General features: G+C 37.9%; 1 protein-coding gene across 2 annotated transcripts in view; it reads right to left on the bottom strand.

Annotated features, from left to right (window-relative positions):
- Positions 1 to 16,067, bottom strand: part of LGR5 (leucine rich repeat containing G protein-coupled receptor 5) — a 193,039-nt gene that overhangs the window by 22,565 nt on the left and 154,407 nt on the right. Inside the window, exons 7-11 of one of the 2 annotated variants that reach the window (XM_001370010.4) lie at positions 12,445 to 12,513; positions 6,971 to 7,042; positions 3,905 to 3,976; positions 3,737 to 3,805; positions 3,524 to 3,595 (exon numbers count right to left, since the gene is read on the bottom strand). In XM_001370010.4, the coding sequence (XP_001370047.1) occupies positions 3,524 to 3,595; positions 3,737 to 3,805; positions 3,905 to 3,976; positions 6,971 to 7,042; positions 12,445 to 12,513 (354 nt within the window). The remainder of the gene's footprint in view (positions 1 to 3,523; positions 3,596 to 3,736; positions 3,806 to 3,904; positions 3,977 to 6,970; positions 7,043 to 12,444; positions 12,514 to 16,067) is intronic. The other variant, XM_007503051.3, reaches the window with a different exon arrangement.

Genomic DNA, 16,067 nt, shown 5'->3' with positions numbered 1-16,067 from the left:
TTTGCCTGAATCACGCTCTGCCTCTATTACATTTCTCTTTCACTTCTATGTAGATATTTTCCAGAGATCTCTTAAGATCCAGTTTTGCGTCACTAAACTACATACTGCACATTTCTAGTTGGATAGTCCATAGGAAATCCATAAAGCTCCCCTTCTGAATTCTTCATTCCATTAAAAAACAACAACAACAACAACTCTTAACCTTCTATCTAAGCAACAGTTCTAAGGCGGAGGAGTGGCAAGGACTAAGCAATTGGGGTTAAGTGACTTTCCTAGGGTCACCCAGCAAGGAAGTGTCTGAGGTTAGATTTGAACCCAGGTCCTGCTGACTAGAGAATTAGAGTTTTCCCCCCTGTGCTATCTAGCTGCCCCATGTATCCATTAATTTATATATTACTCCCTACATTAGAAATGCAAGCTCCTTAAATCAGAGATTTCCTGCTTTTTCTTTGTATTCCCAGTGGCTGGTGCTTAGTAAATGATTGTTGATAGATTAATTTTCTCCCCCATGAAAAATCGTTGATGGATGAGACTCTATTATCTTTTCATCACTAGTGCCTAGTGGTGTGCACAATTCTTTGGCGGGGGGGGGGGGGAAAGAACTATACTTGTGATTTCATTGATACAAGGAAATCCCCAAAGAGGAAATTCCAATGTAGGCCAACAATTTATAGCCTTGGAATTTTTTTTTGGTGGGGATTAAGTGACATTTTGCTAGGGGACACTGATTGAGTTAAGTGACCTGCCTAGGATCATGTAGTCAGCATATGTAAGAGGTACAATGTGAACCCCACTCTTTCTGATTCTGAGACCAGCTTTCTGTCCACTACCCAACATTATATTTCTGCTGTGCGTTTAAAGGCAGCTGGTGGCTGTTAAAAGAGGAAATAAGACTTAGGACATGGGTGATTGACAGGGCATGGGATTAGAATTTTCCCTGGAACTGGTGGAATAGAATCCCAGAGAAACAGTTAAGCAACTGGCACGATCTCTTTGGACCTGGACGAAGGAGGAGGCTTGAGAAGCCATCATTCAAATTACAAGCCTGGGAATATCTTTGACTTTGGAGAAGAAGGCAGTCTTCATTCTTCTGCTGGGCAGATAGAACAGACCACCTTTGGATATTTCTCCTGGGATTCTTGGACTTTGCCCACCAAAAGACTGTTGTAAGATTACTAATCCCTAAAGACGTTGCCTTTAATGTACTTAGAAATAAGATAGTTCTAGTCAGATAGCTTATAATTTAGAGGGTAAAATAATTACAATCTCTCCCTTTTCTCCTTTCCCTTTTCCCTTCCCCTTCCCCTTCCTTATTTAATAAAATCAGAATATTTATATGTTTCTTCTATGTTTCTTTCCTAAAACCCCTTCAATTCTATTGTAATATTTCACAGCATAGTGGATAGAGTGCTGGACCTGGAGTCACCTGAAAGTCAGTTTTAGCCTCAGACACTTACTAGCTGTGTGACCTTGGGCAAGTCACTTAATCTGTTTACCTTGGACTCTTCAATTGTAAATTGAGGAATAACCCCTACCTTGCAGGGTTGTTGCAAGGATGAAATGCAATATTTGTGAAAGGTGCTCAGTCTAGTATCTGTCACAAAGTAAGTGCTGTTAGAAATGCTCATTCCCTTCCCTTTAATAAATTTTTGTTCAAATGAATTGAAGCATAACATGGAAGACTTTATAACAGCATTATAATGGTGAATCTTCTGTAGAATATTAATTACCTAAATATATTTTACTTTCCTCTTATGGGGATAAGAATAGCACCTAGTAAATGGTGGGAAGAGCAAATCAGGTAAAGTTCTATGTAAACATTAAAGTACTATAAGTTAGTAATTATATATAATTTATATATTTTATTATATGCAAATATAATAAATATGTATATTTGTTATATAATATATCAGATAATAAATTATGTATATTTAATTTTATAATAGAAATAAAAATATTTGTTATTAACAATAACACTTTATGAAAGTTATGGCTATATAAACTATTACTAGGAGTAACCATTATTATTATTATTGATGAAACAAAAGATATGCAGAACAACTAGCTCTATGATCATATAAGAGGATATTTGTAGAGCACTTAGCACAGTGCCTGGCATAGAGTAAGTACCACATAAATGTTTATATCCTTCCCTTTCCCTCCTTTTTTATTCGGTATTTTTTCCAAATCGAGAATGAGAGGCAGGACACTATAGGAATAGGAGAGTGAGGAGGGTTAGTCTTTATCACTTCTCCCACTTATTGCCAGTATGAAAAAAGTAGCACAGTTCTGTGCACCTAGTAGGGGCTTCTTAGGTGTTTTTAAAAAATTCAATTGAACTCAAGTTGAGTTTCAATTGAATTCAATTAAATACATCTTGAGAAATGAGGAGAGAGGCATAAATAGCTCATATAAGCAATTTAAATGTTAGCCATGACTGTCAAAGATATATAGTGCCTACGCTATAGGAAGAGATTTTGGCAGATTTTATCAGTGTGTGTGTGTGTGTGTGTGTGTGTGTGTGTCCACCAATTATATTCTTTCATTTTTTAATATTTAATTTTATTTTTTCAAAGAACAGAAAACTGCTTTCATTCCTTTCCACCTACCCTTCTCCATGGAAAAATATGTAAATCTGTAAAAATATGCAGAAGTTTTAAGCAAATAAAAAATTGGCTTTTTTTTAAAAGCAAAAACCAAAATAAACAAACAACAACAAAAAAATCCAAGATACTAAGACCAAGAGAGAGGCTATGGGAAAGTAGGCACATTTGTTCACTGTTGATAGAGTTATGAATTGGTCCAGTCATTCTGGAAAGCAATTTGGAATTGTGCCTCAAAAGTTACAAAAACTGCATGTAGCCTTTGACAAGATAATAGGCTTATCTCTAAATATGTCAAGGAAAGAGAAAAAGGACCCATATATACACAAATATTTATGTCAACTCTTAATACTCTTGTAGTCGTAAAGAATTGGAAACTTAGAGGTCCCCATTATTTGGGAATGTCTGAAAAAATTATGGCACATGAATTGAATGGAATACTATTCTATCATTAAAAAAACCCAGTTTCAGAGAAATCTGGGAAGACTTGTTCAAAATAATGCAGAGTTCTTGGCTTCATTTTTTATTTTGACATGTCTTACACCGATGATTCGTTATAGATTTTTCTTCTGCTCTACTAAATCTTAAGCGTTAAGGTTCATTTTTTGGTTTATTTTGCTTTATTTCCTTTGACTGTGAAAGGAAACTCTTGCCAACTGAGACATTAATGGCCATTTTGTGTGACCCAGAAACAAAAGGTAGGCACATCAACATATGCAAATGCCCCATTGTGGGACTGGGAGCAGGGATGCCCTTTCATTGCTCACTGGCCCAAGAAGGAATAGTAGAAAAAAGAAGGCTTTGAGACTTGTGAGAATAGAATTTTCTATGTGAAAGGACATCTGAAAAAAAGATCCCCATGCAACATGGAAGTGGAAGTTTTCTATTTACGTGATATGATCAACCTTACGGAAACGTACAGCACTTGGAGATTAGGTAACTGCTCACAGACGGTGTGGGGAAGAGAGGTGATCTGTGCTCCGGTCAGGGTCCTATTGAAACACAAAGTAGACACATTCTTTTATTCAGGGATTACATAATGCAATACTTGAATCATGGAGGTTAGAGCTAGCCAGAGTCAAAGAAGTGCATTGATTCTGGACAATCTGAAGCAACGGAACTCATGGACTTACAGGCTTTCCAGACTCGTTGTTCCCATCAGATCAGGAAATTCAGTAATTTGCGAAGCGCCATTCAGAGTCCTAAAGGGAAGGACACACTTTAAGGTTATTAAGGGAAAGAGTCTGGAGAGGCATAATTTTTCATCAGAAAAATGGTTTTTGGCAGAAGTAAGAACCCACAGTGTTCTCAGTTCAGGTAAATGTTGAAAAGCAGATTTCCCAACAAGTTGGATTGGATTATCATAGAAGTGTCTGCCAAAAAATAAAAATATGTTAAGTATTAGTATAAAGCTTCTATGGCAAATGGATGATAGTTTGAAATAACAAGCACGTTAAATCCATTAATATCATTTCTATTGTAAAAGATCCCGTAAGAAGAGGCATTGTAGTGTAGAGGATAAAAAGCCATACTTTGGAGTTGAGAAGACCCCGGTTCAAATCCTGTCTCTGAATCATGTGAGTCACCTAATCCCTCACTGAACCAGGTCTATAAGTTGCCTGTGAGTGGCTAATTTGCATTGTGGAAGGACTTTTCACACAAGGAGTTCCCTCCTTTGATGAAATCATAAGTTTGGATTAAAAATAAAGTTGCACAAAGCGATTCTATTTACAAAGTGATAGGTGAATCTCAAAAGAAGTTCAATGAACATTTAGTGATGTACAAAGAATTTTGTGCTATGTATAATTACAAATTTCTCAAAGCATGCCATAATGACTAGGGAACTAGACTTTGAGTTGAGAAGATCTGGGTTCAAGTCCTACATTAGACACAAGACTGTGTGCAAGTCACTTAACCTCTAGGTGCCTCAGTTTCTTTATGTGAAAAATGAAGAGATAGAATTAGAAAAGCTCTAAGGTTTTTTCAGGTTATAATCTGTGATCTCATGATATTAAGATTAGATGGAGGAATACTAAGAATTGAGAGGAAGCATAGAATAATGGAAAGTACCAACAGAAGACCTAGTTTTAAATGTTGGTCTGGCAATGTATGCTAACACTGTTATCTTGAGCAAGTCCCTTTTCTCTAGGATTCAATTTCCTTGACTATTAAATGAGGCAATTGGGCCGGATGACTTCTAGGATTGCTTCTAGTTGGATATAATGAAATAAAAAGACTCATCGAGGGTTCTTTATGTTTAAAAAAGAATCATCATTTGCCCTCAACCTGGGCCAAAAATCCACCAGGAAGAAGGCATTTCTAGACGTTGGAGTATTTGTTAAAATTTGGTGAAAAAGGACGTTTTTAGCACACATAAAAACAATGAACCAATAGGTCAAATAGCAGCAAAGTCCTAGGTACAAGCTGTTGTGTTGGAATTTTCCATGATAGAATTTTTAAAAAATCATGAGATACTGGCGGGAATTTATTATTTGTTACCCAGAAGTTGTCGTGATGGTATTTGTTAGTGAGACGTAATCTTCTAGTTAATAATCTAGCATTGGTGGAGACTACAGTTGGGCTAACCTGCTCTGTAAACTGTAGGAGTTGTAAGTTCTCATTAAGAGATATTAGCATGTCAAGAAAGTGATTAAAACTCCACAATGTGGTCCTGGAAGAAAAAAGAGGAAACCAATGCCAGTTTATCTCCCATTGAATGGTGCCAGCTTCCTCTAATGAGGACAAATAGCTCTTCACATTTTTATTTTTGGTTGTGTTTGTTCCATAAAGAAATCATTACCTTGGTAGTAGAGAGTCAATAGAGACAGACATTATGAACGTATAGTTTCCTGAATTACAAAATAAGACAACATTATCTGGCGTGATGGGTTTGGTAGACAATGCCTCGTGTGATTGTGGATGTCCTCTCTATCAAGCCATCAAGTATGTTTTGGGGGAAAAAAAGGACTTAAAGCTGTAAGAGTAGTTTAGACTAGTTTTGCACAACTCTCTGACTTTGTTTCCCTAGTACTTGGAGCTTCCCTCTCCCCAACATCATAATGCAGCCCACACCCTAAGCTGTAACCATCATATGTTTCTGGCAGAAATTCTAGTGGGAAGGTATTTTTCAATTACTCATATCTGTTTATCATCTTTCTTCTGCTTGTGTTAGATTTATAATATATCTTTTATGATACCATTTTGGACAGAGCATGTAATTCTTTTTATAAGTGCACATATTCACGTAAACTAATTAAATCCTTTCTGGAGACTGTAGAAAGGCAGGCCTGGGCAGAAAACCAATGGCTGCTGCATATTTAAAAGATGTGGGTGGTTTGAATAGTACAGATGCTATTCTGATTGCTAACAGGTCAATGATCTCTTGCTTCACAATGGGCTTCCTATATACCATGGCATTTCACCAGAATGACAGAATCATGGGATATGTGAATTGGAAGGGACTTCAGGGATCATCTTGTCCAACTCAGGCAGGAAAGAAATCCCCACTAGGGAATACTTAAGTGGCTCTCCAGTTTTTGCTTGAAGACCTCCAAGAAGGGACTCACCACCTCTCTAGGCAATTGATTCCACTTCTGCATGGTTTTAATCGGTAAAGAAGCTTTTTCTGATTTTATCAGTCTTCTATTGGTCTCTTTGCACCTTCCACCCACCATTTTTGTTTTGCCCTCAAGTTGACCATTTCATATCCTTGTAAACTGTTATCTTGTCCCTACTACTAAGTCTTCTCTCCCAATTCTTTTCATTGATTCTCATATGTCATATACTCAGCTCTTTCTCCTTCTTACCACTTTCCTCTAGATACTCTCCAGCGTATTAGATTGTAAGCTCCTTGAGGGCAGGGGCTGTCTTTTGTCTCTCTTTGCATCCCCAGCACTTAACAGAGTGTCTGGCACATTGTTGTTCAGTTGTGTCTGACTCTTTGCGATCCCATTTGGGGTTTACTGGGTAAAGATACTGGTTGGGTTTGCCATTTTCTTTTCCAGCTTATTTTATAGATGAAGAACTGAGGCAAATAGGGTTAAGTGACTTGTCTAGGGTCACTTAGTAAATGTCTAAGGCCAAATTGGAACTCAAGAAGATGAGTCTTGGACCTGGCACTCTCTCCACCGGACCACCTAGCTGCCCCAATTATGTTTGCCATAGTTGGTACTTAATAAATATTGATTAACTAACTTATTAATGTCCCTTTCATACTATCATCCAAACTTGACATTAAACCATTTCAAACCTACTTCCATCCATACATCCATTCTTCCATATAGGCATATTACCAGGAATAAAAAGCAATGGAAAAATATAGAAAGTCCATTCAATCTAAGAAAACCCTCCTCTATATGGCCACTTACATTGTTATAAGGGAAGGGTTGCCTACAAATGCTTTCTCCGGTATTGATTTGATATTGTTGCTATGAAATCCCCTAGAAAGAGAAAAGTTATAGTATGGACAGTATTAGCATTGTGATAAAAATGATCTAGTAGTTTTTTTTAATATGTGGCAGTCACAAGCACCTCTATCATGATTTGTGGATAGAGAATTCTATTTTAAGATCACAGATTGCAAAATGTCAGAAAACAATTATTAGAAATTGTATTGACATGTAAAAAAAAGATACAGTTTGCCCGCTCGATTTCAAGGAATTTCCCTGTTTCTGGTTTGCCTCTGTTTTGGGGGTGCCAAGCCCGTGCCAATTTCAATTGAACTCAACTCAGCATTCATTCAAGGCGGCCAAGCACTGTGTTCAGCCCCGGAGCCAATACCAGTTTTCGATAGGGGTACTCCCTGCCTTCATGGAGCTTATACAGTCGTTAAGAAGGCGTCTTCCTTTCGTATCTTCTTAGGAGCTGGTTATAATGGCAAATCCAAACTTAAGAGGTCTAGAAATAGCCCAGGCAAACAGACTTGCTAGCTATAGATATCGTCAACATTACTTGACAATCCACATCACATCTCGGGTCTTCTACAGAGGAATCAAAAGCAGTAACAACGACAATAGGAGCCAACGATGATGGAGCCCAGGATTGTCATGCCAGGCACTGAGCTAAGTGCTTTATGACGCGAGGCTTTATTTTCTCAGATATGGCATTAATTCTTGTATCAGGGAGCCCCCAATGTCGTATGTTAGGGAGAATCACTGTGTATTTCTGGGTCTGAGAATCTCTCCACTCTACTACTTGGTGGTGCATTTTCTTTGTTTTAGGAATCCCAAAGAATATCCTCCTTTTAAATGGGGTTTGGTTAATAAAGGAAGGGGGCAAGGATTCTTTTCCAGGGTGCAAGCAGACCTTCACCTGCCTACCAGCTGAGGGTTTGATGGACCACCTTCTGATGAACTGTTTGTCTTGGGATATTCAAGGGAGGGGCTGAATTAATTAAGCTGCTTCATGAGGATTGGGGGCTGGGGTTCAATTAGGAGGGCCATTGATCTAGAAGTCACTTTATTGGTTATGATGGTAGCCTAACCAATTCCATCAACTGATATTTCTTACCCCCAATTTTTTATTTATTTATTTTTAAACCCATACCTTTCGTCTTAGAATCAATACTGTGTATTGGTTCTAAGGCAGAAGAGTGGTAAGGGCTAGGCAATGGGGGTCAAGTAACTTGCCCAGGGTCACATAGTTAGGAAGTGTCTAAGGTCAGATTTGAACCCAGGACCTCCCATCTCTAGGCCTGGCTCTCCATCCACTGAGCCACCCAGCTACCCCCGATAATTTTAAATTATAACAACAAATATCTTAATCAATCCTTCCAACAACCCTGGGAGGTAGGTGCTATTATTACTCTATTTTACAGGTGAAGAAACTGAGTCAAATAGAAGTTAAATGACTTGCCCAGGGTCATGCAGCTAATAAATATTCAAGGCTAGACTTGAACTTAGGCCTTTCTGACTTCTGAATAGAATACTTAGTTTCCTTTAGATCATAGCTTCTGTGGCATCTTTTTTTTTTTTAACCCTTACCTTCTGTCTTGGAATCAATACTGTGTATTGGTTCCAAGGCAGAAGAGGTAAGGGCTAGGCAATGGGGGTCAAGTGACTTGCCCAGGGTCACACAGCTGGGAAGTGTCTGAGACCAGATTTTAACCCAGGACCTCCTGTCTTTAAGCCTGTCTCTCAATCCACTGAGCCACCCAGCTGCCCCCTGTGGCATCTTATTATTAAGCTTTTTTTGTGGTCCCTCTCTACTCATCAACTTGCCTGAAATTAGTTTGTCCTTATACATGTTATACATATTAAGCTATTCTAATGCATTAGCTTATCTGTATATGTGCAGTATTATCTACAGCGCATCTTTATCTTAGTTTTTGTACCCCCAGAGCCTAGCATATTAACTCCTAAACTGTAAATATTTAAACATTTAACATTTGCTGATTTGAACTGATAAACTGAGCAAGACTGATGGGGGAATCTGAGCAGTGGAGCTCTGGTTTCCATTTACTCTTCATCTAGCATTTCTTAGACAGTGCAAATGGCCAGAAGTAATTTTCCTTTTTTAAATTTATTTTTTTCCTTTCTCTTCCACTTACACACTATCCCAATGTTTAAAACTGTTTTAGTCTGAAACACTTTTTTTTTCAAACCCTTACCTTCTGTCTTAGAATCAATTCTGTGTATTGGTTCTAAGGCAGAAGAGTGGTAAGAGATAGTCAATAAAGAGTTAAGTGACTTGCCCAGGGTCACATAGGTAGGAAAGGTCTGAGGCCAAATTTGAACCCAGGACCTCCTATCTTAGGGCCTGGCTCTCAAGGCACTGAGACACCCAGTTGTGCCCCTGAAACACTCTTACTATAGAAGCTAAGAATGTGTTACAAGACAGTTGGAAACAGAAGTGAACAAAGGTAAGAGAGAAGGTAATATAAATTCTGTGTAGTAATATTTATTTGTGCTTAATATTTTATTAATTAATATCAATTAATTATTAATTAATTAATATTAATATCTCTTATAGTCAGAATAGGAATGCTGGACTTGATTCTAGAAAGATCTGAGTTTGAATTTTTCCTCTTAGCTGTGTGCCCCAGGATGGTCACTTAAGCCTCAGTTTACTCATGTGTAAGATGGAGACAACATTTGTTTTATAGGGGTTGTTGTCAGGATCAAATGAGAGAATAAATGAACATCTCTGTGGGAATGTTTGCTAGTAATATAAGATATAAAGTTTAATTCACAGATGACCCGTAAATCCATGAATTCAACAAAAAGCTATGGGGTATGTTCCGGGGCATGAGAAGATGAGAGTCCCTGCCCTCAAGGAGCGCCTACCTAAGATGGCAGAAACGGTATTATAGCTTCATGGATAGAGAAGAGAAGAGACATTTCAAATGTTTTCTCTGTTGGTACAGACACACACACATGTACACACATGCACAGATACATAGACATTTTCTCCTATCAATGGCCAACAGAAAATAGCACCTCCTTGATATTCTGGGTCTTTTCCTGTGATGTAAACACAAATGCATAAATACAAAATTATATACAATGGAAATCCATGGTAATTTTTTTTGGGGGGGAGGGTGGAAATACTGAAAACTGGTAGGGAGAGAGATAGGAAAGGACTCAAATAAAGAGATGGTTTGGAGCCGAACCTTCAAAAGGAATAGGGATTCCCAGAGGTGGAGACTTGGAGAGAGAGCATTTCTTTGTACAAAATCTTTAAATTTGATGTAATCAAAATCATTCATTTCACATTTTGTAATGTTCTCTATCTTGCTTGGTCTTAGATTCCTTCCTTTCCCATAGATCTGACAGCTATACTAGTCTATGTTCACCTAATTTATTCATGATTTCATTCCCTATTTAATATTTGCCATTGACCCACTTTGAATTTATCTTGGCTAATATTGGGGAGAGAGAGCATTTCATGCTCATGGAATAGTCTGCAGAAACCAAGAGGATAGGAAATGGAATACCAAGTACTAGGAACAATACACACACCAGTTGGGCTGAAATGTAGAGGGCATTTGGGGGGGGGGGGAAGGAAGGAGTGTTACATGAAAAATGGGAACGCCATAGGTCATAGCTAGATTGTATTATATATATATATATATATATATATATATATATAATAGACTTTAAATGCCTAAACAGAAGATTTTTTTCATTCATTTTAGTCCTGTCTAACTCTTTGTGACAGAATTTGGGGTTTTCTTGGCAAAGATACTGGAATTGTCTGCCATTTCCTTCCCCAACTCATTTTATAGATGAGGAAACTGAGGCAAATAGGGTGAAGTGACTTGCCCAGGGTCACACAGTTAGTTAGTGTCTGAGGCCAGATAGGAACTCAGGTCTTCCAGACTCCAGGTCACTACACCACCTAGCTGCCCTACCAAATGGAAGAGGTTTCTTTTAATCAATCCCATAGGAAAGGGAACCTCTGACACCTCTTGAATATATTTGAGGACTATCACTTTGGTAGCAGCCTGGAGGATGGGTTGGCAAGGGGAAACCATAGAAACAGGAAGACCAATGTGGAGACAAATGCAAGAGTATTGATGAGAGGTGAAGAAAGCCTGGTTGTGGGGCAAATGGAATGAAGGGATCACATACAAGAGATGTTGTGGAGATACAAAAGACAAGAACTTGGCACCCGACCAAGTACAGGGGTGGAGAATCAAGAGTCAAGGAAAAACTAGCTACTTGCCCTTATTCACTAGGAAGACAAAGAGACTTGACAGTAAACTCTGTTCTATGTGAAAACATGACCCAACTCTGGGGGAAGAAAGTAAACACCTCTGACAACCAATAGAACAATAAGCAAGAACACTCTGAGAAGACAACTCATTTTTGTCCATTGTGGGGATTATTGGAAGCTGGAAAAAGAAGAAACTGATTGAAGTTACAGTACAGATTTAGGGTAGCTCTCAGAAGGGATTTCTTGACAGTGAGGGACACATGCCAGAAGGGAGGAAGATTCCACCACCCCCAGAGGGTTTTATTAACATTACTGCTCATTTGTCTGGGATAAATTAGGTCCAAAGGCAGGGGGAATGGAGTAAATAGACTCTCTGCATCCTTTGAAAGTCTTTGGCTAAATCATTCCTGTGGAAAATCTTTAGTTTCCCAGCCCACATATGATAGTGACTTCCCAGATTAAAGTTAAGCATGTAAGACAACCACATATGGGATTTACTGATGCTGAGCCTCTGAGGTTTTTCTTACTATTGTTTACCCCATCCCTTACACACACACACACACACACACACACACACACACACACTCACACACTCACACATACATCTAATTCTCTTAGGGCCCCACAAAATGTATGTCCATCTTACTGTATAAGAATATTCTTAATATTGGGTACCGTATTAATTCTAACTACAGAGAAAAATTAATTTAATTACAGAATAGAACTATAAAGGAAAGCTATTAGTTGGTTTTGGTTAGATCCAGCTATGGTCTTTTCCTCCTGAAAGATGGCACTTAGAGATTTCTACAATGTAGACTCATGCAACTTAGTCTGGCATAAATTTAGCCAATTTAGGATCATTCTGCAAGTTACCCAGTTGCCTTCGATATTTGCTATCACTGTCATCATCACCACTGCAAGAGACATCTATAAAGTGCATAGAATAAGAGAGTAGAATTTAAGAAAAGAAAACAAAGATGACATGCTAGGGAAAAGACACATAATAATCAGCAGATGCTATTTCTGTTGGCCATTAAGAGAGAAATAAATACACAATTTGTAATGTCTCTGTTTTTTCTTATATTTTTGAACTTACTGATTTTTCTGGGAATTTATAATATCATTAAGTGAAAATCATTAACATTGTATAAGAAATCACTTTGGTACGTTTATTCCAAATACTTACAATTCTTTGAGACTTGAGAGCGTCCTGATTGCAGTGGGGAACTCATCTAGATTATTGTAATTTAAATCTCTGTGAAAATAAACAGATCATATTTTAGACTCTCCATTGAGAGAATAGTACAGAATATGCCTAGTTAAAGTAGGATTTTTCTTAAGAGTTGTATTGTAGATTTTACATCAGTTTTATCTGCACTAAAATGAATTAATACAAAGTAATACAATAAAACAGGAACACCAAATAAGACATTTATTATTTTCAGATCTCAAAAGCCTTCTGATATCTCACTATGCTGTGGAGTTAGTTGTTGTTGTTCAGTTGTTTCAGTTTGTGTCTGATTCTTTAAGAGCCCATTTGGAGCTTTCTTGGCAAAGACACTGGATTGGTTTTCCACTTCCTTCTCCAGCTAATTTAACCGATGTGGCAACTGAAGCAAACAGTTATGTGACTTACTTTCCCAGGGACACAGAGCTATTAAGCATCTGAGTCTATTGATCTGTCCACCTTGCCATTTAGCCCTGAGTGAGGGGAGTCAAGGGGGACTAGGAAGGCTTCAAGCAAAGACCCAGAAAACAACCTGTGTCTTCGGTTCAAGCCTTGTTAAATATACCCAGGCTTATTACTAGAAAATTAACTGTCTTGCAATCAATTCTTTTGACTATGCTGATCTATGAAATAGACAAAAGTATTAAATGATTCTCAATCATGTTGTAACAATGGCAGTAGAATGGAGGCAAAGAGGGCGATAGGTGCCAAGAATCACATGATTCTTGGATGTCTTTTACTTAACTCTTGTTGCTTTTAAGGTAGAAAAGCACATTTCATTAATTTGTAACCTATCAGAAGAACTGAACCACCTCCATATTGAGCTTTTCCCTATGAATAAAATCAGAAGATAAAAATAAGTTGCAGCTAACTGTAAGAATGGCTCACAGGTAATGAAAGGGGTTGTTGGAGATGATTTATCTATCATAGGCTCAAAAGCATCGGCCACCATAAAGATACTTGGAGCATCTGTATTAGGATCCATTGAAGAGGCTGAAGAAGTAGAGAATTTAACAGGATCTTCTAAATGAAGGTTGAGAGAAGCGTTATTTGTTACCACTGGTAAGGTAGAAAAATGGTAGAAATTACTCCAAAAATATTTGTGATAAAGAAATGAAAAACACCTAAAGCTTCTTGATTCCTGGGAAGCTTCATTCCTATACATTATCAATCCTTTTTTTTTACATTTAATTTTTATTTAAATTTTTCTCAATTATATGCAAAGTTTCCACATTTATTTCTTAAAAGTTTGCATTCCAAATTCTCTCTTTTCCTTCCTCACCTCCCCACTACTTGAGAAGGTAAGCATATATATACATATATATGCTTACCTTCTCAAGTATATATATATATATATATATATATATATGTACAGTCATGGAAAATAGTGCATGAATCTTAAAGAAATGAATCAAAAGAATCTACATTTGATGAGTATTGATTAATATTAAAAAAACTGAAATTGACTCTATGATAAAGTATGATTGGGCACTAGATCTAACATCAGGAAGACTTAGGTTCAAATACCACCTCAAGTACTGTGTGACTCTGGGCAAGTTATATAACTTTTCTGTTTCTCAGTTTCCCAATCTGTAAAATGAGAGGGTTAGATGATAACTTCAACATTTCCTTTCAGCTTTAGATTTATAATTCAGTAACTAATTTGAAATTTTGGGTGAATGAGATTGAGGAGCTGATGCTGATGCTAAGTTTGCAAATATGGTAGACTATATATTGGCTCCAAGGCAGAAGAGTGGTAAGGGCTAGGCAATGGGGGTTAAGTGACTTGTCCAAGGTCAGATAGCTAGGAAGTGTCTTTGGCCAAATTTGAAGCCAGGAGACTCTCAATCCTCTGAGTCACCTAGCCTCCCTCCAAATATAGCTTTTTCAAGATGTTTGAAGAGGAGAGAAGAAATAATAAGCTAGCTAGCAGGAATGGTAGGCTATAGAGAGGGCATATTTTTAGTCCAGTAGATATGAAGAAATTGAAGATTAGAGAGAGAATAGGGATTACAGTGGGACTATCTTTTAGAGAAGACAAAAGAGGATGGAATCAGTGGTACTTATAGAAGAGTTGGATTTAGAAGGAGAAAGATCCTCTCTTTATCAGACTTTTATTTTTCTGGAAATGCTGATTAATCAGTGCTCAGTAGGGCCCTGGGTTAGTTGAGAATTGAGATCAATGTTAGCAACAAAGCTTGGACAGAGTCAGGAGGCCATTTGCTTAGGTACCAACTCCTTAAATCCCAAGATTTTGAGTTTATGTCATAAAAAGATCCTTTGAAGGAATTGGGCATTATTAAGTCTGCAGGAGGGAAGACTAGGGAATGGGGGACAGGAAAGTCATCTTGAAGGATTTTCATAAAGAAAAAGGATTAGACTCCTGTTTGGTTCTAGAGATCAGAACTAAGAGCAATGGGAAAAGGTTGTAAAGGGATTAATTTAGATTAAGGGTGAACCTGAGCATTTACAGTGAATAGAGTGTCAGGTCTGGAGGTAGGTAGACTCATCTTCCTGAGTTCAAATCTGGCTTCAGACACTAACTAGCTGGGTGACCCTGAGGAAGTCACTTAACCCTGTTTGTCTAAGTTTCCTCATCTGTAAAATGAACTGGTGAAGAAAATGGCAAACCACTCTGGCATCTTTGCCAAGAAAAAGTCCAAATGGGGTCATGAAGGGTCAGACAAAACTGAACAACAAGAAGGACAAAAATGGCAAACTTCTAAGCTCTCCCCAGCTAGAGCTCTCCAAAAAGTGGATAGACATCATAGTTTTGGATCAGGAGCTATTTCAGAGTCAGGAAGGCTTAGGTTCATTGTGTCCCACATCTGATACTGGTAGATGATCCTGGGCACATCATTTAATTTCTTGGTATCCCCAGACAGCTCTATAAGAATACAAGTTGCAAAATAGGTGCTGATCTTTATTGGCAAAGGGAGTTTAATCCTTGAGAGAACCCCAAATCAATGAAGATAAAGATATCTGGTCTTGACAAAAGTGGGATGGGCTCCTTTGGTGAGTAGTGAGTTCCCCTTTCCCCCATGTCTCTAAGCAAAGGCTAGATGACTATACATTGGTGAGTTCGTAGAAGCAATTCTTTTTCAGGTATGGTTCAACTAGATGACCTTTGAGGTATAATCCAGCTGACATTCTGTGATCCAGAGACACCTCTTGGGGTTTGGGGCTTCCCTGTCCATTGGAAACCTATGCTAGCATGTTTTGTTGTACTTTGATGTTTTTCGATCAACCATCAAGTCTCTTCATTGCCTGCCCCTTTCGCACTGGGCCTCTCAGATTTCTGATACCATGCCTATGGATTCTCCTGCTTAGTATCTGGCTTCCAAATTTGATTAATTGATTAGAACTGATTGATTCCAAATCTGATTAACTTTTACAGCAGTTGGAGTTTCTGCCTTTAAGAGAAGTTTCCACCTCTGTCTTGGAGAAGTGTACCAACTCCAAGATTATCTCAGAATATAATTAATGATTCAGGCCAAAAGTAACATATGATCCTGAACCCAGAATGTACTAATGCTCAATTATAAAACGTTAGAACCGATGAGGTGATGAGTGAAAAATTC

The sequence above is a fragment of the Monodelphis domestica genome, chromosome 5 (genome assembly GCF_027887165.1).
Source record: "Monodelphis domestica isolate mMonDom1 chromosome 5, mMonDom1.pri, whole genome shotgun sequence".
NCBI classification, from domain to species: Eukaryota; Metazoa; Chordata; class Mammalia; order Didelphimorphia; family Didelphidae; genus Monodelphis; species Monodelphis domestica.
This window is presented reverse-complemented; position numbering and strand designations above follow the sequence as displayed.